Raw genomic sequence first — 23,587 nt, forward strand, 5'->3', positions numbered from 1 at the left:
GTGCACACTCACCTGTCACTCCCAGTGACTGTGTCCTGCCTGTCCCCAGGCCCGCGCTGTGAGGAGGAGGAGGAGGAGGAGGAGGAGGAGGCCGAAGGCTGCCACTCCTCCCGGCCCTGCCTGCACGGTGGCTCCTGTGTCCATGGCTCCTGCCACTGCCCCCCTGACCGCAGCGGGGCCCGCTGCCAGCACCGTGAGGGGACAGCACAGGGACATGGGGAGATCCTGGGGACACCTGGAACACAGGGAGCATGCAGGGACACTGCCAGAGCAGTGACGGGGGAGCACATGGAGGGGCAAGGGAGGACACCTGGGGACACTTGGAGACACAGAGGGACATCTCAGGTCTCTGGAGGACATGGTGGGAGCAAAGAAAGGCCACAGGGACACCCAGGGACACCCAGGGACATAAGGGACATGCACACTTGGGGATACTTAGAAATGCCTGGGGACACTTGGAGACAGTTTGGGACGTGTGGGCACATGGGGAAACCTGAGAACATGGGGAGACACTTGGGGACATGGGAGGGGGTCACTTGGGGACATGGGGGGACACACATGGGGACACCTGACAACATTTGGAGACACCTAGGACGTGGGGGATACCTGGATACTCTTGTGGATTGACTGGGGACACAGAGGGACACCTGGGTACATGGCAGGGACATGCGCTTGGGGAACACCTGGGAATAATTGAAGCCACCTGGGGACATGGGGGACACCTGGGGATGCTCTCAAGGGTATGCACTTAAGGAGTACTTGAGGATACCTGGAACAACTGGGGGCACCCAGGACACGGTGGGGGGCACCGAGGGGATACATAGCCCCTCCTTACCCCGCTTCCCCTGCAGGCTCGGCCCTGGCGGAGCTGGAGCAGGACTGGCAGGAGGGCAGCGGCGGTGGCGGTGGGTACCTGCACCCGTTCCCCCTTCTTCCCCCCAAACTGCGGGTGGGGCCCCCTCCTGCCATCCCCCCTGATCCCCCATCTTCCCCCAGACGCCCCTGGGCAGTTCAGCGCTGCGTTCCAGGATGGATCCTACCTGGCCCTTCCCGGGCACCTCTTCCCTCGAGGGTGAGTGGCACTGGACACCCTGAGCGGGTGCTGCGCCTGCACCGTGGCACCCCCCGTTTTGGGGTGCTGCAGTGCTCCCATGGCATCACCCCCCGTTTGGGTGCTGCCCCCATCACCACACCCTCTCCTCACAGCCCCCCCGAGGCTCCCGAGACCATGGAGCTGGAGCTGCGGACACGCAGTGCCCAGGGGCTGCTGCTGTGGCACGGCGCGGTGAGAGGGGACGGGGTGACAGGGGGGCGCCGGGCTGTGACACCCCATGGGGCTCATCCCTCGCTGTGCCTGCAGGAGCCCGGCGAGGGTGGCAAAGCCAAAGATTTCCTTGGCCTCGGGTTGAAGGATGGGCACCTGGTGTTCAGGTGAGGGGACGGCCGGGGTCCCCTGGCATGGCGAGTGGCACCCAGGGGTCCCTTGAGCCCCGCAAGGGTCCTGAGGAGCCTTGCACGCTGACACTGCTCCCCCACAGCTACCAGCTGGGCAGTGGCGAGGCCACCATCACCTCTGAAGACCCCGTCAATGACGGCGAGTGGCACCGGGTGACGGTGACAAGGTGGGCGCGGGCCTGGGTGTGGGGGGGGTGGGGAAGGGCTGGGGTGCAGGTGCTGACAGTGCCCCACAGGGAGGGCCGGCGTGGGCAGCTCCAGGTGGATGGAGAGGAGCCAGTGAGTGGGGAGTCACCCGGATCCAACATCATGGCCAACACAGAGGGCAGCGTCTACGTGGGTACGGCGGGACGTGGGGACATGGGGGAGTGGGCTGGGACACAAATGGACACAGCGTGGGTGTGAGATGGGCATGGAATGGACATGAGGTGGGTGTGGGATAGATGGAGTGAGGCAGGGGATGGACATGGGGTGGGACACAGGTATGGGGTGGGATGTGGCATGGACACGGCATGGACATGGATGGGGTGGGGTGGGGTGGGGTGGGGTGGGATGGGGTGGGGTGGGGTGGGATGGGATGGGATGGGATGGGGTGGAATAGAGGATGGGATGCAGGGAGAGATGTGGGATGGATGCAGAATGGGACACATGGTGGGACATGGGGTGGGGACACCTGGTGGAACACAGGAGAGACATGGGCAGGTGTTGCAGGTCAGGATATGGGTGGGCCCAGTGGGGGTGCCCCCACCCAGTGCCTCCTGTGTCCCCCCGCAGGCGGTGCCCCCGACCCCCGCGCCCTGACCGCCGGCAAGTTCAGCTCCGGTTTCTCGGGGTGTGTGCGGGGACTGGCGCTGGAGTCCGCCGGGATCCCCCGACACCCCATCGACCTCCGGCACGGCGCTGTGGGGGGCTCCCCTGTGCCGCCCTGCCCCTCCTAGCCCGCCCTGAAGCAGAGTTTGGGGGGAATTTGGCCAATTTTATTCTTTTCCAAAAAAAAAAGCCACCAGGAGGAAACGGTGCTTCGCTGCCCCGGGGTGACTCCGGGGGGGGGCCGGGACCCCCAAAAATGTTTACACCCCCCTTCCACCGGTCTCCCGAAACTGTGCTGGGGCGGCCGGGCCGCCTGGGTGCCCCCCGGGGTGGCGGCGGGGTGGGGGCGCGAGGGACAATCGGGGTGCTGGCAGGGACCCCCCCTGCAGGAACAGTTATTAAAGGAGAGACAACCAGTGCGGCTGCCGTGTTTGGGGGCTGCGCCGGGGCAGTGTGGGGGTACAGGAGCGATGGGATGGGGAGATGAGGGTTGGGGGTGGTGTGGGGATGTAGGGGGGCTTTGATATTGGAGTGCAGCAGGCTATGGTGTGAGATGGTTTGGGGTGTGCTCTGAGGCTATAGGAGAGGGGCTATAGTGGGAGGATTTAGGGGCACGGTGTAGGGGTGCAGGGGTGTACGGGGCCCGGGAGGTTATGGTATAGGGAGGTGTGGTATGGAAGGGTTATGCTATTGGGGTGCGGGGGATGTGGTTTGGGGAGATAAGTATGGGGTGTGGGAGTTCAGGGGGGGTACGCCCTGTTACGGCGTGGGAGTCTGTAGTATCGGGGCGCGGGGGAAGGACACAGAGGTGCAGGGGGGTGTGGCGGGGATACAGAGCTGGGGGCTCCTGGGGGGCACGGTGTGGGTGGCGGGGGGCGATGGGACCCAGCGCGGGCCCGCGCCCCAGGCCCCGCCCACAGCCGCGCAGCCCCGCCCACAGCGCGCCAGCCGCGCCCGCATGGCAAGAGAGCCCCGCCCCATTGGTCAGGCCACACCCCCAGCGGGTTATACAAACCACGCCCCTGGTGTCCGAAGCCACGCCCCGTGGCGGAAAGCCCCGCCCCTATCTCCGCGCGTCGCTGCCCGGCAACGTCAGCGCCTCGCGCCGTCACCGCGTCGCGCTCGTGGCGTCACCGGCCCTGAGGGCGGCAGGAGGGGCCGGGCGGGATCGTGACCGGGCCGGGACCGGGGCAAGAACCGGGGCAAGAACCGGGCCGGGCCGGGGCAGGGCAGCCCCGAGGCGCCGGCGGGAGCGATGGCGCCACGGCTGCAGCTGGAGAAGGCGGCGTGGCGCTGGACAGAGACGGTGCCGCCCGAGGCGGTGGCGCAGGAGCACATCGAGGCGGCCTATCGCGTCCGGCTGGAGCCTTGCCAGCGCGGCGCCTGCCGGTACCGCGGGGCCGGGCCGGGCACCGAACCCCGCCGACAGCGCGCTTGGGGTCTGGGGGTCCCCCGTGTTCCCTCCCGCCATGAAGCGCGGGGCGTTCCCCGCCCCTGCCGAGGTCCCGCGCCGTCGGTGGAGGCTCCCCCGTGTTCCCTTCTGGGGCACCCCCATTCCCCGGGGCTGGGGCGGCCCTCAGCAGTTTCCTTGTGTGGCTCCCTAGATACAGAGCACTCCCTTGGGCTGGTGGGGAACCTCTCTCCTCTCTGCTCAGACACAGGGGACCTCCCCCCGTGGGTTGTGGGGATCCCCTCTCGTTTTCTGGCACCTCAGATGTAAGGGACCTCCCTTGGGGTAGTGGCGGACTCTCCTCCCAACCTGGCTTACCAGATACAAGGCACCACCCTGGTATTGGGGGGGACTCGTTATTGCTGGGCTCTTTATATACAGGGGAGCCTCCATGGGGTTATGGGGAGCCCCTGTCCTTGCTTGTCCATCGCCATTTATAGGATAACCCCAGGGTTTTAGGGAACCCCTCTTCTTGCCTGGTTTCTCAAGTATAAGACACTGGTCCCACCCCAGGGTTGTAGAGACCCCTGCCTGCCTGGCTCCCCAAGTCTCTGTGGCTTGTAGGGAGCCCATCTCCTTGGCTGGATGTATGGCACTCACCCTGGAGTTGGGGCGAGCCCTGTCCTTGCCTGGCTTCCCAGATAAGGGAAGTCATTTGGTCCCATACTTGCCCCTGGGGTCCCTTTTTTTACCTAAAAACCCCTCTAGTTCTCCACCTCCTTCCTCACCCATGGCCACTGTTTCTTGGAGGGGGCGGTGTTCCATGTCTCACCCTTTTCAACATTATGTGCTTCCTCATTTCCCCCCCGTCACCCCTCCCAGCCCCCAAGGGACATGGGGGTGACAGCTGGGGTCTGGCTCCCCAGGAGGAACTGCCGGGGGAACCCCAACTGCCTGGTGGGCATCGGGGAGCACGTGTGGCTGGGCGAGATCGACGAGAACAGCTTCCACAACATCGACGACCCCAACTGCGAGCGCCGCAAGAAGGTACCCCAGACCCCACCCGCGGCCCAGGGGTGCTGTGGAGCAGGGGAGGTGACCTGGCCCTTTTCTGGCCCTGTCTCTCTCCCCCAGAACGCGTTCGTGGGCCTGACGAACCTCGGCGCCACCTGCTATGTCAACACCTTCCTGCAGATGTGGTTCCTGAACCTGGAGCTGCGGCAGGCGCTCTACCTGTGCCCCAGCGCCTGCGGGGATGGCATTCCCAAGGACACAGGTGCGTGGCAGGAAGGGATTTGTTCCTTTCCTCCTAAAACTGCACATTGACATAAGGTTTATCAGGAGAATTCACGAAGCTACAACCGTACGTGCCATCACTGCACCGTTAGTTTGGAGTAATCATCTGGATTTTTGGAATGAGCCAACCTTAATCCAAGTGATGTCTTAGATCGGAGTGATCTGAGCTGTTGAGAATTAATGTCTGGTTTGGCCTTGCTTCCCAAAGTAACCTAGTGGTGGTGCTGGGGGTGGAACATGTGCATCAGGGCTGGTCTGTGCTGGCACAGAGATGAACTTTTCCCATGGCAGGGCTGAAATTTGGGCCCCAGAGAGGATTAGGGCTCACAGTTTTTTCTGCTCTTGGGAAGAGCAGAAGCGCTGGGTCAGCGCAGCCACCTCAGCTCTGCTGGTTTCATGGTGGTTGTAATGATGTTTCAGCTTCTGGGGTAAATAAGAAGCTGTTTTTTGGGGTAATTAGTGCATGCCGTATAAACCACTCACAGCTCACGCTGGGCACTGCAGGATAGAATCATGGAATCCCTAAGGTTGGAAAACTCCTCCAAGATTATCAGTTCAACCATTCCCCCAGCACTGCCACGCCCACCATTAACCACATCCAGACAGTTTTTAAGCACTTCCAGGGATGGTGACTCCACCACTGCCCTCAGCAGCCTGTTCCAGTGCCTGACTATCCTTTCCATGGAGGAATTTTATCTAATATCCTACATAGACCTCCTCTGGTGCAACTCAAGGTCATTTCCTCTCATCCTGTCCCTTGTTCTCTGGGAGCAGAGCCTGGCTCCACCCTCCTGTCTGAAAGTTGCAGAATGTAAATATTTACAGTTGGACTTGATGATCCTAAGTGTTTTTTCCAATCTAAATTATTCTCTCTGTGGACTGTGCTGGGATTTGCCGTCATCATCTATGCAATCCACTTCAGTTTTCCTGACAACTCAAACTACCTTCCAACCCCATCACTTTTAGTGGTTGTGAAACACTTGGAGTGATCCTTTCTCGCCCTGAATTCCTGCTGTGCCTTGTGTTTTTCCCAGACTATGAGCCCCAGACCATCTGTGAGCACCTGCAGTACCTGTTTGCTCTGCTGCAGAACAGCAAGCGGCGCTACATCGACCCTTCGGGCTTTGTCAAGGCTTTGGGGCTGGACACGGGGCAGCAGCAGGTGTGTGGGAGGGGATTCCTGGCAGTTCCAGAAGTTTGGAATCACCCTTGGGCGGTCGCTGCGCAGCTCCCAGCTGGGTCTGGCTTCTGGGTGCAGACATGACGGGGAGGGGGCCTCCCAGAGTGCACTGGGGAAACAGGAGGGGACCAGGATGTCAGGAGTGCAGAGGCATCAGGAGGAGCCCTGGGAATGATGGAATGGGGCCAGGGAGATGAGGAGTCCAAGGAGTGATGCGATGAGGACAGGAAGGTCAGGAGGAGAACAGGGAGCAATGGGATGGAGAGAGGGAGGTCAGGAGGATCCCAAGGAGGAGTGAGATGAGGACAGGAAGATAGGAGGAACCCAGGGAATGATGGGATGGGGCTAAGGAGCAAGGGAATGAGGCTAAGGAGATCAGGAGGAGTCCAGGGAGTGAGGGAATGAGAACATGGAGTGATGGGATGGGGCCAGGGAGATGAGGAAGAGCCCAGGGAGTGATGGCATAAGAACAAGGAGACAAGGAGGAGCCCTGGGAGTGATGGGATCAGGACATGAAACAGTGGGATGAGTACAGGGGCATAAAGAGGAGCCCACGGAGCAATGGAATGAGGCTGGGAAGTGATGAGTACAGATCAGGAGGAGCCAAGGGAGTGGTGGGATGAAGACCAGGAACGATGGGATGGGGCCAGGTGGGAGGCAGAGCTGCGGTGAGGATCCTGCAGGTGTTCCATGGGCTGCTGCTCTGGGGGGATTGGGTGGTGAGGAGATCCTCAGGGTGAGGTGAATCACCAGGAACCAGCCAGGATCCAAGGGGAGCGTGTAGGAGGTGAGTGCTGCAGGGCTCTGTGGGGCTGGAGCTGGAGAGAGTTTGGGAGAGGGGCATGGCTTGGAAATGCACTTGGAAAGGTAATGGGAGGTTTTGGAGGAAGAGCCAGAGCACTGGCAAATGTTTCCTTGGGAGGGCCAGGAGAGGAAGGAAGCTGACCAGGGACACCAAAGGGCAGCTGAGAGAGGCCAAAACCTTGTTTTTAGAAGAAGAGAACCCGGGTGGGAGAGAAAGGCCCCAAGCCGGGTGTGGGGAAGCATCGCCGAGATCACCCATAGGGCAGCTTCTCATTTTTGGGGTGTTTTTATTTCTCTTCTCACCTCTGATCTGAGCAGAGACAGCTGCAAAAATGAGGATCAAGGGGCTCTAAAGCTCCACAGGAGGGTTTTTATCCTTTGCAGAATCCTGGGAGGAGCAGGGCAGAAGTCAAAGCCCCCAGCAGGGCTGGCGGGGAGCCAGGGCAGCTCCTGCTGTGCTCCCACACCAGGGCCTCACACTCCTCTTAGCCAAATTCCTCTGTTTTCCTTAATTCTCCTGCCTGGTCTTTATTTTCCATGCTGTGCACGGAGCCTCTGTGCAGCCTGTGTGGAAGGCTTGGGGTAATTAGCAATGAATTAGTGACAGGGTTGGGACTGTGCTGTGGTGGATTGCTAATGAACTTAGTTTTCTCTTTCAGGATGCCCAGGAGTTTTCCAAGCTGTTCATGTCCCTGCTGGAAGATACTTTGTCCAAACAGAAAAACCCAGATGTCCGGAACATTGTGCAAAAGCAGTTCTGTGGAGAGTATGCCTATGTCACTGTGTAAGTAATAATTTTGGGAAGACCCTTTCTGTAAATATTTAAATTTTTAGAAGGATTTGGGAGGGGAAGATCCCTCCTAACAACCAGAGAAGGCAGTTAACCTGCAGCAGAAACACTTTCTGAGAAATATTTACCTTTTCCTTTCCTGTTCCTGTGTGTGTGGTGTTGCTGTGACAGTTCTCCACTGCTTTTACTCCTTTAATAAGAATTTACCAACTAAACCTGCAAGTGAGTTAATGGAGTGGCAGGTTCTGCAGCCAGAAAACAGCATCCTGGGTGCTGTATTTTCATTCCTGTGTTCACAGAACTGTGAATTTTACCTTAAAAATAACATAAAATGGTTCATGCGAGTTGTGACAGGTCCTGGTAGGTGCTGTAAGCTGTTTAAAACTTCTGCTGGAGCTTTTATGGTGTGGAGGTGTGAATCTCCTTAGCCCTGGCTTTACTTTTTCTCCTAGTTTTATTCAAGATATATTTTACTAAAGCTTGGGAGCTCCAACGCGTGAGCCCTGGCCTGTCCTCAGATACATTTTTGTCTTCTTCCTATCCTAGCTGCAACCAGTGTGGCAGAGAATCTAAGCTGGTGTCTAAGTTTTACGAGCTGGAGTTAAACATCCAAGGACACAAGCAGTTGACAGACTGTATAACAGAATTCCTCAAGGTATGAGCATGTTGGGTTTGGAGTACTGCTATTTTTAGCAAGGAATTTCAATTCCTTCCTCCAATTCACAGCCTTTGAGGTCGGTGTCGGAGCAAAGCCACTGACTTGGCTCAGGGAAATGCATCCCAGTGAAAATACTTTCTTCTGCAGACCCAAAAAATGAGGATTGAGGCACGGTGCAAGGAATGGCTCTGTGATATCACATGCTCCTGTTACGGCTTTAAAAAGCACTTTAAGCACTTTAAAATACTTTGCCAGGAAAGTTAGGGAAAAGTGTCTGCCTGCTTTGTCACAGATAGCACTGGGAGAACGACTGCTTTCCATGTTTTCTGTGTCGGTGCTCATCTGCATAGCAACAGGAGACATTCCCTGCTGAAAAATGTGCTCTCAGAACTACCAGGGAGCGCCAGGAATAGCTGCAGGAACAGCTGCAAGTGCTCTCAATTCAGCTTGAAAATTTGCCTGGATCTGAAGTTCAGCTCTGGCACACTAAGGTGTGGGTTCCACTCAAACTATTTAGGACAGAACTAACCTGAACCGCTTCCCTGAGCTCATTTCTTGCTGGTGCACTCAGGAAACCAGTTGCTCTGCCTGGAAGGTCTGCTGTGAAAAAAAACTGGTTTGGGTGCATAGATTAAATTCCTGAATTGGTGAACTTGGCATTTGACTACTCCTCCTTCACACAAAACAGCCCTGTGACGTTTTTAGGGGGGTTGGAATTTTCCTCTGGCCTAATTCTGCCCTTGGAGCTGCTTAGGCAGTGAGTGACTCCTGCAGAGTTTTGGGTAGCTGAGCAGAGGGTTGTAGTTTCCAGGCTAAAATGTGGCTTTATATTAACAGGGTCCATGTGAACTTGTAGAAGGGATGATTTAATTATTTTCTTGGTATAAACCAGCTCAGTCAAACGAGGAGCAAGAGTAAGAGACCTGAGAATTTGGAATGGGGCTTGATTCAGTCTAAAATTTGCCTTAAAGTGAGAGCAGCCTGCTATGGCTATGCCGTAAAGTGCAGTCATTGGTGTGTCTTTAACTCAGAAAAGTTTGGGAAGCAGCTGAGAAGAGACTTAAATAATTTAAATAACTTCAGTGCTTCTCACTCTCCAGCTGTTGAGTAGCTCAATTGACTTTTCAGTGCTGACATGTTCTCAAGACCTTTTCCTCTGCCTCTCTACACTCAGGAGGAAAAATTAGAAGGGGACAATCGTTATTTTTGTGAGACTTGTCAAAGCAAGCAAAACGCAACGAGGAAGATCCGGCTGCTCAGCCTGCCCTGCACCCTCAACCTGCAGCTCATGCGCTTTGTGTTTGACAGGTGAGTGGGAACACCCTGGAAGCTGCTGGGGAAGTCACCTACCCTGCTCTTCCTGCTTTAACTTGAGGAGTGACAGGGTGTCTGAGCCTCTCGGAGGATGCTCAGGGGGATTCAGGGGAGGTATTTTGGGATGTGAGCTGTTGTTGCCCTGAGCCAAAGCTTTGCCTCCACACAGACAAACTGGCCACAAGAAGAAGCTGAACACCTACATTGGCTTCTCTGAGCTGCTGGACATGGAGCCTTTCATGGAGCAAAAAAGTGAGTTCAGGGCACGTTTTTGTTATCTTTGCCTATTGCCTCTTGGCAGATCTCCTCTGTAATTCTGTTTAGGAGGAAATTCCTCCCTGTGAGGATGGTGAGGCCCTGGCACAGGGTTCCCATAGAAGCTGTAGCTCGCCCATTCCTGCAAGTGTCCAAGGCCAGGTTGAACAGGGCTTGAAGCAACCTGGGATAGTGGAAAATGTCCCTGCCTGTGGCAGAGAGGTGGAGTAAGATGGGCTTTAAAATCCCTTCCAACCCAGCCATTCTGGGATTCTGTGATTCCTCTGAATCCTCTTTTTGATTGAAAATTCTGTCAAGAGTAGTTTGAAGCTTGTATTTCAAACAACATCCTTGTTGTTAAGCCACAGCCCTCTGAGCAATGTCATGAAGAGCTGTGAGTTCAAGTGCAGGCTTTACTGCCTGATGGAAACACGAAGTTTAAGGACAGGCAGGCTGTGTGTTGGCTGAGGAGCTGTGTGTAACGCTGCTTGCCCTGCAGACGGTGTGTACGTGTACGAGCTGAGCGCGGTGCTCATACACCGTGGAGTCAGTGCCTACTCGGGGCACTACATCGCCCACGTGAAGGACCCGCAGACGGGCGAGTGGTACAAGTTCAACGACGAGGACATCGAGAAGATGGAGGGGAAGAAACTGCAGCTGGGGATTGAGGAAGATCTAGGTAAAACCCTTCAGTTGTGAGTGCCCTTTTAAAATACCTCTTTCTGCCAAAACCATGGGTGTCCCCAGACGCATCTCCTGCTCCTCCCCAGAGTGCTCCTACACGGGCTATCATAGCTCAAAGGGACGTGGGAAACAGCAGTCCTGGGCATTGCAGCCAGATTTGCTTCGTTTCAGCCCCGTGTGAGTGTTTACACCTCATGATCAGCTGCTCTAGTATTTCTCTGGCTGCCACATGGCAGATAAGATGCTGATAACGCAGGCAGCAGGTTCCTATCAGGGAGCAACAGGCGGGTGCCATTTCCTTGGAACAGATAAGGAGAATGCTTTCAGTTTCCTTAACACATTATGGTTCTATCTCCACTGAGTGTTTTACTTCAGGGCAGTCAAAAAGATTTTGATCCAAATAGCAACTTGGAAGCTAAAATTGCCTTTTTACTCTGAGCTTTTTCGTTGGTGCTTTTCTGTTTTACTGACTCATTGTGTGCTGCCCAGATCACCATGTTACTGCACTGGATTTCTTGGAGATTTCTTGGAAAGATTGGGCTGAGGCTGGATCTATGGATTTCTCATTCTGCAGTCAGTAAATAAGAGCAACTTATATGGAGTTGAAATGTTTTTGTAGTGGCTCAGTGTTCTGTAGTGCAGGTGCTCACAGCAGGGAAAAACACGGAAATTAATAAGAAATTCACTTGCAGTGCAAGCAATCCGTTCCCAGGAATTCTTACCCATTAGGATGCTTTGCTATGGTTGGAACTTATGGAGTGTTGTTTTTCTTTAAGGCATCTTTAGAGAAAAATAGATCTGCAGATTTAAGTGGTGCCTTGATTTGGTGTAATGGGACATCAGCCTTCTCCCATTTCCTCGTTCTCACCTGCATGATGCTTCTTGAGGTGCTGGAATGTGTCCGTAGATGGGCAGTGGAGCTATGGAAGGGTGTGGAGCATTCTGAGGAGCAATTGAAGGAGGTGGAGGTCTCAGCCTGGGAAAAAGGAGGCTCAGGGGGGTCCTTCTGGCTCTGCACAACTTTCTGACAGGAGAGGACAGCCGGGGGTGGGGGGTGAGGTTGGTTGAGCTCTGCTCCCAGGGAGCAGGGACAGGAGGAGAAGGAACAACCTCAGGCTGTGCCAAGGGAGATTTAGGTTGGATATTGGGAAAAGTCCTTCGTGGAAGGTGTAGTCGGCGTTGGAAGAGGCAGTGCAGGGCAGTGGTAGAGTCACCATCCCTGGAGGTGCTCAGAAAGTGTGTGAACGTGGCACCTGGGGATATGGGTTAGTGGTGGACCTGGCAGTACTGGGTTAATGGTAGGACTTGATCATCTTGGAGGGCTTTTCCAATCTTAGTGATTCCGTGATCCTGCCTGTGCCAGCAGCTCTGTCCCATTCCCTTTGGCTCTGCTTGCTGCCAGCCCAGGCTGGAGCTGGCCGGACATCTAGTGGTGCGCAGGGAAACTGAGCCCTGAAAGGCACCAAGAGCAGTTCAGCCTTTGTTTTTACCCTCCCCACTCACCCAGTGCAACAAAATGAGATGCATATAAACTGCTGTGACCTCAATTTTATAAGGTTTTATGCTTAACTGCAAGTAGATGTTCTTATTTCTCGTATTTCCATTCAAGGCTGTTTGGAGAATAGAAGTAAAGTGTGTTTGGGAGCCTCTTTAAGCTGAGAGCTCAATATTTGTATCAAGTTTTGATGTAATTTGCCTGTTCCAGGCAAAACTGAGGCCTTTCTTTGTTACAAATACATGTAACAGCAGGAGAAGGTCAGTAATATAAACTGAAGGTCTTGTGGAGGTCTGTGGGGGGGAGACTCTGGGCCGCGCAGATGGGAGCAATTTGGAAAATTCTTGGCTAAAATGCAAATAAATAGTCTGGGAAGTCCCCTGAGTGGTGTGGGGGGGAAAGGCATAAGAATGTTTTCAGAATTTGGGAAAAAGAAACTTAATTCAATGGTCCATTTAGAGTTTGACTTACAGAACATTGTTCTTTTAATTTTTTTTTTTTTTATTTAAAACAATTTGATTTCTGAAGCTGCAGCTGTAGGATCAGTGTTTTCCTTGCCTGAGAATCCATCTGGAAACATCAGCTCTTGCAACACAACTTTACATCTCCCAGCAGCTGCTCAAAAACAGCCCTTTCTATGGCTCTTGGCTTTCTAAAAGCTTTGCTGTGTTTTTTTTTCATATCCACAGTCACCTGTAAATACGATTTTCTTCCCTGAGGATGTGATTCTTTTCTTTGGAGTCAGGACAGCAGAACAAGAGGCAAAAGGGAGAAAGGATGTTTTTCCAAGAGTGGCTTTTGGCTCAGAGAAGTTGCACTGGGGAGAGAAGAAAGGCTCTTGAGAAGGGAGGTTCAGAACAGGCTCCTAAATTTAGTCCTTTTGATTTACCCAGAAAGGCTGGAGAGATTTGGGGCTTTCTTTGGGATGCAGTTTTGAGTCACGCCAAGCCCAGTGCTTGGCACAGAGGCCTGGCACAGGGAAGCTGGCTGGGTGGCAAGCTCACCCTGCTAATGAAGGATCAGGGAAGGAGCTCGTGTGGTGCTGAGGTTTTGCCTTTTGTTCCCACAGCGGAGCCATCCAAGTCCCAGAGCCGCAAGCCCAAGTGCGGGAAGGGCGCGCACTGCTCGCGCAACGCCTACATGCTGGTGTACAGGCTGCAGGCCCGCGAGAAATCCCTCACAGTCCAGGTGCCAGGTGAGTCCCCGGCAACCAGCTCATCCTGCACTGCTCCTCGTGGGCCAGGAGGCCGAACTTTGCTTGAAACCCCATTTAGGGCTAGGAAGTTGCAGGAGCCCCTCTGCTCTGATTCTAGGCTGGGAAAGCTGGAGAAGGTGCCAAGGAGATCTCAGAGCCCCTTCCTGTGCCTAAAGGGGCTCCAAGAGAGCTGGAAAGGGAACTGGGACAAGAGATGGACTGACAGGACAAGCGGGAATGGCTTCCCACTGCCAGAGGCAGGGTTAGATGGGATATTGTGAGGGCTATGAGGCACAGATGCTCAGAGCAGCTGTGGCTGCTCCATCCCTGAAAGTGTCCAAAGCCAGGTTGGATGGGGCTTGAAGCAATGGGGATAGTGGAGGGTGTCCTTGGATGAAACAAAATGATCTTCAAGGTCCCTCCAAACCCACTCCAGGATTCCATGATTTTTGACTGTTTGCTACAAGCCCCAAAAGTGCTGTGTGGCACCTTGGTGTCTTGACCAGTGAAACTCCTGGGTTTTCCCTGCACTTAATTCGCATTAAACTGCTAATCCCTCCCATATGCCCACTCACTTGCTTTCTTACCCAGCTGGTCAAGCTGGGAAGGGGTTAGGAGGACATCACCCCCCTGGGATTCACCACTGCAGTCCTACTTGGATTCCAAAGGTGCAGGAGAACAGCGTGGTTAAATGTCATCAGCAGTGCACGAGGAGGTGAATAATCCTGACAGATGTCAGGTTCCCTCTGCGATTGCTTCAGCTTTGCCACATCAGGAATAAATGACATGAAAATAAAAAGGCTTCAAGCCCTGAATGGGAATTTGGGATGAGTGCCTTCATGTTGTGCTTTAGAATTATGGGGGTGCCAGACCTCCCTGTGGGCTTTGCCTGTGGATTTAATATTTCCTGTTTGGCTGCTCCTTGATTAGAAATACTAATTAGGCCCCTGGTGCCGAGGTGTATTTCCCCCTTCACTCATTTTTCTGTGGAGCGGGGACAGCAGAGGTGGCAGGTCCCTTTGCAGATGGGATAAATCATACACCTTATTCCCCCCTACTAACACCCCAAACCTCCCCCAAGCCTCCCCACTGCCCCCCCCCCGTCCCCCATCCATTTAAAACACACCCTCCAAGACATAAAACTTCAGGAATTAGCACTAATTCCTGACTGGGTCTGTATTTTCACCCTGTTTCCTGAGCTTTTTTGCTCTCCCTTTCCTCCTACCCTTCTGCCCAAAACAATAACTCAACAAAAACCTCCCCACCCAGCTCCAGATTCCTGCACAGCCCCGCGGTTGCCTTTGTTTCCCGTGGAATCCTGCCAGGGAACAGGGAGTGAAGGGCAGCAGTCGAGCTCTGTGGTTGTGGGGAGGTTTCATGGAATTGTAAATTTGAGGCATTTTGCTTTGATGCTGTTAAAAAGTGGCTTTTCCGGGACAGTGGAGAGACGTAACTTGGCTCTGATCTCAAGGAGGTCAGGCTGGTTATTTTTTAATACTGTATATTTTCCTAGGTGGATATTTTGGTCAAGAATTAACCTTTTTGCAGATATTTTAGCTCTTCAGAGTAATTCTGAATAGGAAAAAGCCTCAGATAAGCAGAGTTTCCCCCCGCTCCCTCCCACCAGCCCTGTGAGGGAAGTGGTTTATCTTCTTTTTTCCCTGCTGAGGTTTGGCTTTTTGGGGTTTTTCCATCAGTGGCAGCAAAAATCCCTGTTTCCTTCACCTTTCTGTTGATCTGCCCTGACTAATCTCCCATCTCCTGAGGGCTCTTTACCCTTGGGTTTGCAGCATGATGGATTGCGGGTCATGACAGGCTTCGGGTGTATCCAGAGGGTGAAAAGCTTTTGTTTCCCCCTCCCTGCCCAGAGTGATGAGGCAGCACAGAGGAGCTGCACTTAACATTGCAACCAACCCCAAGTAAATTATTTTCTTGGGTGCAAAACTTTGAATTTAATCATCTGCAACCATCAGTATCAGAGAGCAATGTCCATGTGCTTGGCTTGGGGAAAGGCCTTGCCCAGCAAGGCTGCGGGAGGGAATTTTTAGGTTTGTTATCCCCAGATAACCCATGGTAATTAACATAGCTGGCATTTTCCCTTCAATTCCTGGGGATTTTTTTCTTTCCCAGCTTTTCTGCAGGAGCTGGTAGAGCGGGATAACTGCAAGTTTGAGGAGTGGTGCAACGAAATGGCTGAGATGCGCAAACAAAGTGTGGCCAGAGGCAAGATCAAACACGAGGAGGTGAAGGAGCTCTACCAAAGGTTACCCGCCGAAGCTGGTCTGTAAGACATTGTGGAGTATTGCTGTAGTAGAGCTGTTAAGCTTAGGAATGATTTGTGACTAACTCCCAACTCCCATGGCCTTGCTGGCAGTCATTCCTGCAGCCCTCTGGAAGCGGGGAGCTTCATGCATGCTTACATTTGTTTTCCCTTGCTTCTTTTCCTGCCTTAACCTATTTTTCTCCTTTCTTTGCTCGTTCTCATGGCCTCTGGCGTCGCTAATTCCCTCCTGCTCCTTGCCCATCCATCAGCCTCATGCTTTGTGACTCTTTTCTTCTGCCTGGTGAGCAGCTCAGCTCGTTAGGAGCATCGAGGCGGAATAACTGCCTGCTCCCAAATTGCCAGCTCACGGCAGGTTTGGGAGCTGGTGAGTCCGATTCATCAGCAGGTAACGGGCTAAGAGAATGCCTGACCTCCAGCAGAAAAGGACTGGATCCATCTCTGCCAGTGCTTCACTGCTCCATGTCTCAGTTTTGTAGGGAGACTGGGATTAAGCTTTTTCTACTTCTCCTTATGTCCTGTTGCCTGAGCACACAGGGTTTTATTTTCCACCTTGTTTTTCTTGCCCATCTCGCAAAACTTGCTTTATCCATCCAGCCCAGGGAATTTGTCTTCACTGTGCACCTCTCCTAAAAACTGCAGGTTAACTATAACTGAAGACTTAAAAGTGGGCTTAATTGTGTGGCCTGTAAGAGAATTCACTATTCAGCTTTTATTGTTGGATGCTCAGAGTTCACCATGAGATTGGTGTAGCCCAACAGCAAACTCCTGTTCCTGCAAACATCTGACCATCTGACTCTCCAGTCTGGGAATGAAGGTGCTTAACTCTGGAGCAGGAAGCTGTCACAGCTCCTCACCAGCCTGAGCAGCACTTAGATGTCACTGTGAGATCAGAGTTGTGCTGGAGGGATGAACCTGCCCTGAGTCACCTGTGAAAAGGAGCAGCAGCACAGTTCCAGTGTGATTTTCCTCAGCAGGAACAGAAGAGTTTGCTCTTGGCAGTTCTGAGGTGACAGAGGAATAAATCTCAAAAAATACAGTTTTTGTAAGTTCAGGTGAAGCTCTTCTGCCCCAATTTAGAGATGACAGGACCTAAAACTTTGCCCTGAGGCACCCTCTGCCTGCTGCTGGCACATCATGGGCACAGCACAGCTGGAGGCAGCGTCATTCCCGCACTGCTCCAGGTCCTGTCTCTCTGGGGCTTGGGGCTCTCTCTGCAGCTGTGCAGACACATTTTCTGCCAGCTTTGTGGAGCCTGCCCCAGAAAACCCTCCTTTCTGGGGGAGGCAGTTTCATCCCAAACTAGCAAACTGGTTCTGACAGCGATGCAATTCTCTGGAGGTCACGGCTGCGGAGGGCATTGCATAAGATAAAAACACCATGGATTGAGGCTGTGGAGAAAAAGAGGTTTCACAGAGCTCCAGTGCAAGCTGGAGACTCAGTGTTTTCCTGTCTTCTGTATTTTCCTCTTACTTCTCTGTTGCTCCCTCTTAGGAAACATGAAGGGTTTGTGCTCAGTTATAAATGTCACCAACATTTCCCCATGATTTCAAAGCTGCCTTCGTGGCAGCACAGAAGGGGTTTGAATTCTTCCTAATTTCCCAGTCATCCCACAGAAGTGTTGTGTAGTGATACTGTGCCTCAGTATTGAGATACAGGGGTTTCACCCCCAACCTGCTCATACAAGCACTGACCTGCTCCTGAACCTCAGCTTTGTACTTCTCTTTCAGCAAACAAGGGCAAGCCTGCTGCTCTGCTTCAGCAAAAAATCTAAGCAAGTAGATTTGCACTGTAAATTTTAACATTTTTTCACCTAAAATTGTAAGAGACACTGAAAATTTGGGTGCTGAAAGGACAGGGGGAGCACTGACTTTGTCTCCGCTGTTGTTGCCCGTAATTTTCAAATTACCCCAGTGAACTCTGTCTGTTGTAGAAAAAGCCTGTAATGTATGATCATGATTTAAATATTATATCAGTCCCTTGATGAATGAGAGGAAAACCTTCCCCTTTCCTCGACTGCTCTCCAGTAATCCCCAAAAGGTTTGACTGCACTCCCATTCCTCTTTGGAGCTGTTGCAAACTGATTGCTGAATCCAAAATGATCTGCACATCTTAAGCTCACGTAGCTCCTGTCTTCCAGATCTGTGACACTGAGATCAGAATGGGGTGCGAGAAACTGGATCAGACCTTTGAAAACTGGATCCTCAGAGATTTAACCAACAGTGATTGCCTGTTAATTTTTAAGAGTAATTATAAAATACCACCTGGTGTTGGAGCTGGCATATATGATCTTTTTTCTCTTTGTGATTTCTCCCCTCCAGGTTCCCCCTATGACTTCATATCTCTGGAATGGCTGCAGAAGTGGCTGGATGAGTCCACTCCTCCCAAACCTATTGATAACACAGCCTGCCTATGCTCCCATGGCAAACTCCATCCTGATAAAATATCCCTGATGAAGAGGATATCAGAATACGTGGCTGACTTCTTCTACCGGCGATACGGAGGAGGGCCCCGGCTCAATGGTAACATCCTCTCCAAGTCACCTCCTGGGATGTGGTGTGGAGCCTTATTCTGGTCCCAGCCCTATTTTGAGCCATCCTTTATCATCATAACTATTTCAGTACATGGCTTTAGTGCTGCCTTATTTCCAGGGGATTTTTTTAGTATCACTTAATTCTGTTAGCATTTCCCAAATCCATTTAGGGTGATCACAGGGTCTGCTTTGGCCTTGCTTTTTTACCTGCTCAGAAAAGGGCTGTGCCTGGAGGAATTGCTGTGGAGGAATGGGGCACTTGGCTTAGGAAACATAATGCTTGGAAGGTTTGAAGGCGATTCTAGAAAATAAAACTTGCACATGCAACACTCCAAACTCTTGACAATTATTTTCTGTGCCTGCAGCACCCACAGCTCCTGTGTGGGCTGGGTCTCATGGAGTATTCAGGCCAAAAATACCCCTTCCTGTCTGTCACCTCGTCCAAAGAACCACTTACCTGTTAGTCTGCTCCTGTGGAAGCATCTACCACACATTCTGCTTTTCAGGATCAGCCCAGCCCCTCCAGGCTTTGGAATCTCCTCATCAAGCAATCCCCAGGTTTCATTCCTTTTAGGAAGTTGCTCAGTAACTCCCACTGAGACCAAATTAGCTCAGTTCCTACTGGGAGCTTGTAGGGAAGAAACTGCTTGTGACGCAGGCAGCCTTTGTGGGGAAAAACAGGGCAAGGTTTATTAGTCAAGTGGAAGATTGCCTGCAGGGTTGTGGGTTGAGTATCGCTGGCAGGGAGGGAGGGATGGGTAAAAGGATGGATGGACACACTGCTTCCCTTCTCCTCTTGCTCCAGGATGAAAATCTAAATACACATGCAGCTGGGATTTCCACTCCCTTTGTCCAGTGTAGCCTTGCAGGAGGATGTTTTTTTCCTGGGTGAAAGTGGCAAAGTGCCACAATACAGATGTTTGTTTTCCTGGCATTTCTTGCCTCCTGTGGCTGGGTGCTGGGCTGCCCTGGCTCCCTGTGACTGCAGGCTGTGGATACCAGGAGCTGTGAGAGCAGACCTATGAAGCAGTGGAAGACATCACACCTCATTTGAAGTATTTTACGCTTCTTTAAGCTTCAAATGTGGCCTAATGTGGCTGTAACCCCAAGGATTTCCTCATTTACACGGGAAATCACCCAATATTGGGGCAGGATGGTTGGTACACACCTGTCTGAGGGCCTTCCAACCAGCAGGAAACCGCCTGTGCAATAAATTGTGCAATAGTGTAAAAAACTGTGTTTCTTTCCCCCCCACCCCAGTCAAAGCACTTTGCAAGGACTGTGTGGTGGAAAGGTGTCGAATCCTGCGGCTGAAGAACCAGCTGAACGAGGACTACAAAACCGTGACCAACCTGCTGAAGATGACAGTCAAGGGGTATGGAAGTCCCAAGTGCTGTCAGAGATGCTTTTTAGAAGTGCTTAAACAACTTTTTCCCAAAGATTTCCCTCTTTGGGCTCTGGAGAAGGGAGCTGCGATTTTGAGGTGCCAGTGCTGTTGTCTCCCCGCAGGAACGACGGGTTTTGGGTTGGGAAGGCGTCCCTGAGGAGCTGGCGTCAGCTGGCTCTGGAGCAATTACATGAGCAGGATGAAGATGCAGAGCACAGTAATGGAAAAATGAATGGAAATGCACAAAACAAAGGTATTTACTCCTGAGTTCCTCCTAATTTCTGCTGCTGTAGAAACCCACCAGCTCTGCTGATCCCTCCTAACAAAAACACGTTTTGTTAGCTGTTTTGTTCCCCTTGTATGAGTAGGGAGGAAAGGATAATAAATCGAATAAAAAGGGCCTTAATTTAAGGAGCTTTTTCTTTGCTAAGATTGAAAACTGCGGGGTGATCTTCATGCTGGAGAGGGAGATGAGGTGATAAGTGGTTTTACAAAGCTGTGTGAAATTACCACCCCAGACACAGGATCTTTTCATCCACTTTTCTCTGAATGAGAGAGCACGGGGAAGGAAGAAACGTGAAAATTACCTTGGGAAAGGGATGATGATGATCTTTATTGTGAAGGTTGAGGGATAAAACAGCACAGCTGATGCAGCAGCACTGGGAAAACACAGCCTAGGAACAAAAATCATGAATTGCACTCCGTTCTGTTCCCATATCATGAGAATAGATAGAGGTTTTATTTAAAGAGCCTTCTGCTCTTTAAATGATTGAAAATCTTATTTTGTTGAGCTTCTTTGAACTGGGTAAGAAGCTCGATGGAATCAAAGTGGGAATGATAGCTCAGGGCATTGATCTTGGGCTGGAAGGCACCTCAGCCCCCAGATAAGGAGGAACACTGATGGAGAAAAGGGTAGTTCTGAGTTACCACTCATCGTTCCTGGGGGTGACTTTGGTTCACAGCAGGTTGCAACTCCCAGTAGTGCATTTGAATTACTCACAAGCCAAGTTGCTCGTTAGGCAGCTCGTTAGAGGCTCTTGCTGACACATTATTGTCTTGATGATGCTTCATTCAGTATCAGTGCTTGACTTTAACTAATTTAGAGATTGGTGTGGGGCTTGTCATCCCCTGGCAGGCTCCCCCTCGCTTTGTCAGGCAGCATCTGGTTTAGATTAGGAATTTTGGTCCTTTTGCTCTTACCTAGGCTTGTGTTTAGGTTAAACTCGGAGATGTCTGGGAGCAGGGAACCCCTGCGGTGTTCCAGCCCTAACAAATGCATCCTTTGTAATCTCACAAAGGCCTGGCTTGTGCTCCATGCACTTCAAAGCCCTCCTACGTGGCCTGGGGGCTGTAATCCCGCCTGCCCAAAGGCCAAGACATCAGAGAATAACAAATTTCTTTCAAAATTTGCCCCTGGGTAATTTGCTGTAATCTGAAGGCAACCTTGCTCCTTTCCCTGTGAGATTTATTTCTTTGGGAGAGGAACTCTGTGCAATCCTCCTGTATTATTATTATTTTTTTAATTAGATGAATCAAATGAAGAGAAGAGGGAGGCGGAAGAGGAGTTAAATTTTAATGAAGACATCGTTTGCCCACATGGTGAGTCTCTCCGGGGGACGGAGCTGAATATCTCCCTTGTTGCCCACTGCTGCACACATTAACCTTGTAGCCTTTGCTCCAACTGTGGCCAGCTTGAGGAGTCACTGCTGAAGTGTGATGAATTCTCATTTTCCTGGTGTTTCTTGCACTCAAAAGTTTTCCTTGCAGGCAGACTCTGTAAGGACTTGGCCAAGCAGAGCTGTCAGATGCTAAGTTTCTCTTCCTTGCATGGGCAGCACCAAAGTTCTGCAGCCATTTGGAAACTCTAGAAGCAGTAAGACGAAGAGGTGGTGTAAATCAGTCGAGGTGGGAGCTGAGAGTATCTGTTTAATATCCTGGTTTACATTAAAATAGCACTCACCCAGCACCTGGGCCAGGACCACTCCTGGATATCGATTTCCCAACCTGCTGTGCTGTGGCAGCTGTTTACATAAGGTTTTGACCTCCTATCAGTTGTTTTGCAAGTGATGCCTCATTAGCTTCATCCTTGGCTACCCTGTTTTAATCCCACTTTATAAAGTTTGTGTTCCAGCCATAAAACCCAGTTTTACTTAAGATATTGTTTGTAGGCATCAGTTTGTGGGGAGGTTCCACCTTATCTCAAACAGAAGGAAAAATGGCATAAATTAGCCACACACCTCCTGTCTTGAGGGCTAGTCAAGAACCTGGAGTAAGGCTTGAGAAATCTCATTTTCAAGCAGAGTGTTTAAGCACTTTGTCACTATTTTAGCTGTTGTTCCGTGTCTTAAACTCTGCATTTCCCATTGCCTCAAGGCTGCTGCTGTTCAACAAAAGCATGGAGCATGGGGATGGAACATTTATGGAGCCAGACATGATAAAAAATAGGCCAATAGGCCTTTGGAAAATGTATGGTGTTAAATTGCTGGTTGATCTGTGACTTGGGGTCATAGCAGAATAAATAATACTAAATAAGGGGCCTGCTGGCAGGGCAGGTTTGTTGTCTTGAGTTAACCTCTGATTACTCATGGAAAACAAGCTTTCCACCTTGAAAAACTCCTTCTGGAGTGGATCAGCAAATCTGCAGTCTTGTTCCTACGGCCTTAATTTTGTCATGGAGGAGGTTCCTGCCCCCATGGTAGGCTCTGGAAAAGGCAGTGCTGGATCTGGGAGGGCTGGCTGGCTGCCAGGAATGCCACCCAGGCGTTCCCTTCACAGCTCCCTTTGCATCCCTGCTGCCATTCCTCGCTCTCCAGTAGCTGCCTCATCCCAGTGAACTTTTTCCAGATACCAAGTTAAGCCTTCTTTGATGTCCATGCCCAAAACATGTCCCTGGATGGTGGGAGTGGGAAGAGGGGTCAACAGGGGTTGGGTTCATCTTCCAGATGGCAAAACACTTGTGCCCTGCATACACAGAGCTGATTTTTTCACCTCTTTCATTCACCATATTAATTCTGTTTTTATTATTCATGTGGTATCAAGGCACTTATTTGCACAAGCTCCTTTTTTTCCCCATCCTTGCTGCCTCTGGGCAGCATCCTGGGGCAGCCTCTGGAGCCACTTGGCCTTGCTGGATGAAGCTCAAGTGGCCAAGTGCTGCATCGAGGCCTGACCTTTGTTTATTAGAGGAAAAGGAGGAGAGGAGCATTGCTATTTTCTCCTCTTCAGGGCTGGCCAAAATCCAGGCTCAGCTCAGTCTGTGGGCCTGAGGAGCTGCTTGTCATGCTAAAGAGCAGCCAGAGGGTGGGGAGGAAGGAGTTTTTCTCGGTCTCCTCTCTCTGCAGCTCTCCAGGCTATAGAAAAGCAGATAGTAGGGGTCATGCTCTTTGGACACCACAGTTGCTGTTTTCCTTCCCTCTTGCTGGTGCAGTCCCCACTGGGGCACAGATATTCCCAAATCCGGATTGCATCGCCGTGTCTCCACAGCTGCTCCTCGTGTTTCTCCCTGCACAGGGACTTCCCAGCTGCTGCCTCAGAGGGAGATGTGGTTGTGTTTTCCCTTGGCCATCAGCAACCCTGTAAGTGGGCAGCTGGTTGGATCCCAGAGTCTTCTTCCGTTTTTTCAAGCCTTGTGTATCCAGCCAGCAATATCATCATTGTGCACGTGCCTGAGTGTGCCTCCTGCTTCCACCCCTGAGACAACAGGAGCAAATGGCTCCTGAAAATCCTTGTTGGGGTCTTGGAGCGTCAGGATGGATAATCCTGATATCAGGATAAATAATCCTGATGGATAAATAAGTGCTCTGGGAAGTAGCTGGTAAATCTTGCTTGCTATCTTCACATACAGTTATTCCCCAGAGCAGATTTAGGGTGCAAAATCTGTCCTTTACACTTTTCAGGTGCTTGGATAGGGCACATGAAACTGTATTGAGATTCTACAGTTTGAATTTGGGGTTTTCAAGGATGTGGAAGGCACCTGGTTTCATGGAACACAGCATTACTATCCTCAGGCTCAGCAAAGGGAGTCACCCTGAGGATGTAGCTGTGGATAGCCAGGATCAGA

At 51.9% G+C, this 23,587-nt stretch overlaps 2 protein-coding genes across 6 annotated transcripts in view; both read left to right on the forward strand.

Moving 5' to 3' along the window:
- HSPG2 (heparan sulfate proteoglycan 2) overlaps positions 1–2,681 on the forward strand; it is a 39,035-nt gene extending 36,354 nt beyond the window's left edge. For both annotated transcript variants that reach the window (XM_056508059.1, XM_056508060.1), the window contains 8 exons: positions 50–193; positions 852–905; positions 997–1,072; positions 1,207–1,285; positions 1,361–1,431; positions 1,539–1,622; positions 1,692–1,795; positions 2,230–2,681. In XM_056508059.1, coding sequence (XP_056364034.1) covers positions 50–193; positions 852–905; positions 997–1,072; positions 1,207–1,285; positions 1,361–1,431; positions 1,539–1,622; positions 1,692–1,795; positions 2,230–2,393 — 776 coding nt within the window. In that variant the 3' untranslated portion in view covers positions 2,394–2,681. The remainder of the gene's footprint in view (positions 1–49; positions 194–851; positions 906–996; positions 1,073–1,206; positions 1,286–1,360; positions 1,432–1,538; positions 1,623–1,691; positions 1,796–2,229) is intronic.
- Positions 2,682–3,380: 699 nt separating this feature from the next.
- USP48 (ubiquitin specific peptidase 48) overlaps positions 3,381–23,587 on the forward strand; it is a 30,267-nt gene continuing 10,060 nt past the window's right edge. Inside the window, exons 1-15 of one of the 4 annotated variants that reach the window (XM_056508176.1) lie at positions 3,381–3,654; positions 4,582–4,702; positions 4,790–4,931; positions 5,986–6,113; positions 7,595–7,719; positions 8,272–8,380; positions 9,558–9,691; positions 9,867–9,949; positions 10,452–10,631; positions 13,201–13,326; positions 15,457–15,606; positions 17,929–18,129; positions 19,401–19,515; positions 19,650–19,780; positions 21,055–21,126. In XM_056508176.1, the coding sequence (XP_056364151.1) occupies positions 3,521–3,654; positions 4,582–4,702; positions 4,790–4,931; positions 5,986–6,113; positions 7,595–7,719; positions 8,272–8,380; positions 9,558–9,691; positions 9,867–9,949; positions 10,452–10,631; positions 13,201–13,326; positions 15,457–15,606; positions 17,929–18,129; positions 19,401–19,515; positions 19,650–19,780; positions 21,055–21,126 (1,951 nt within the window). In that variant the 5' untranslated portion in view covers positions 3,381–3,520. Of the gene's footprint in view, positions 3,655–4,581; positions 4,703–4,789; positions 4,932–5,985; positions 6,114–7,451; positions 7,518–7,594; positions 7,720–8,271; positions 8,381–9,557; positions 9,692–9,866; positions 9,950–10,451; positions 10,632–13,200; positions 13,327–15,456; positions 15,607–17,928; positions 18,130–19,400; positions 19,516–19,649; positions 19,781–21,054; positions 21,127–23,587 lie in introns of those variants that run through there. The other 3 variants (XM_056508174.1, XM_056508173.1, XM_056508175.1) reach the window with 3 other exon arrangements.

The sequence above is a fragment of the Oenanthe melanoleuca genome, chromosome 21 (genome assembly GCF_029582105.1).
Source record: "Oenanthe melanoleuca isolate GR-GAL-2019-014 chromosome 21, OMel1.0, whole genome shotgun sequence".
NCBI classification, from domain to species: Eukaryota; Metazoa; Chordata; class Aves; order Passeriformes; family Muscicapidae; genus Oenanthe; species Oenanthe melanoleuca.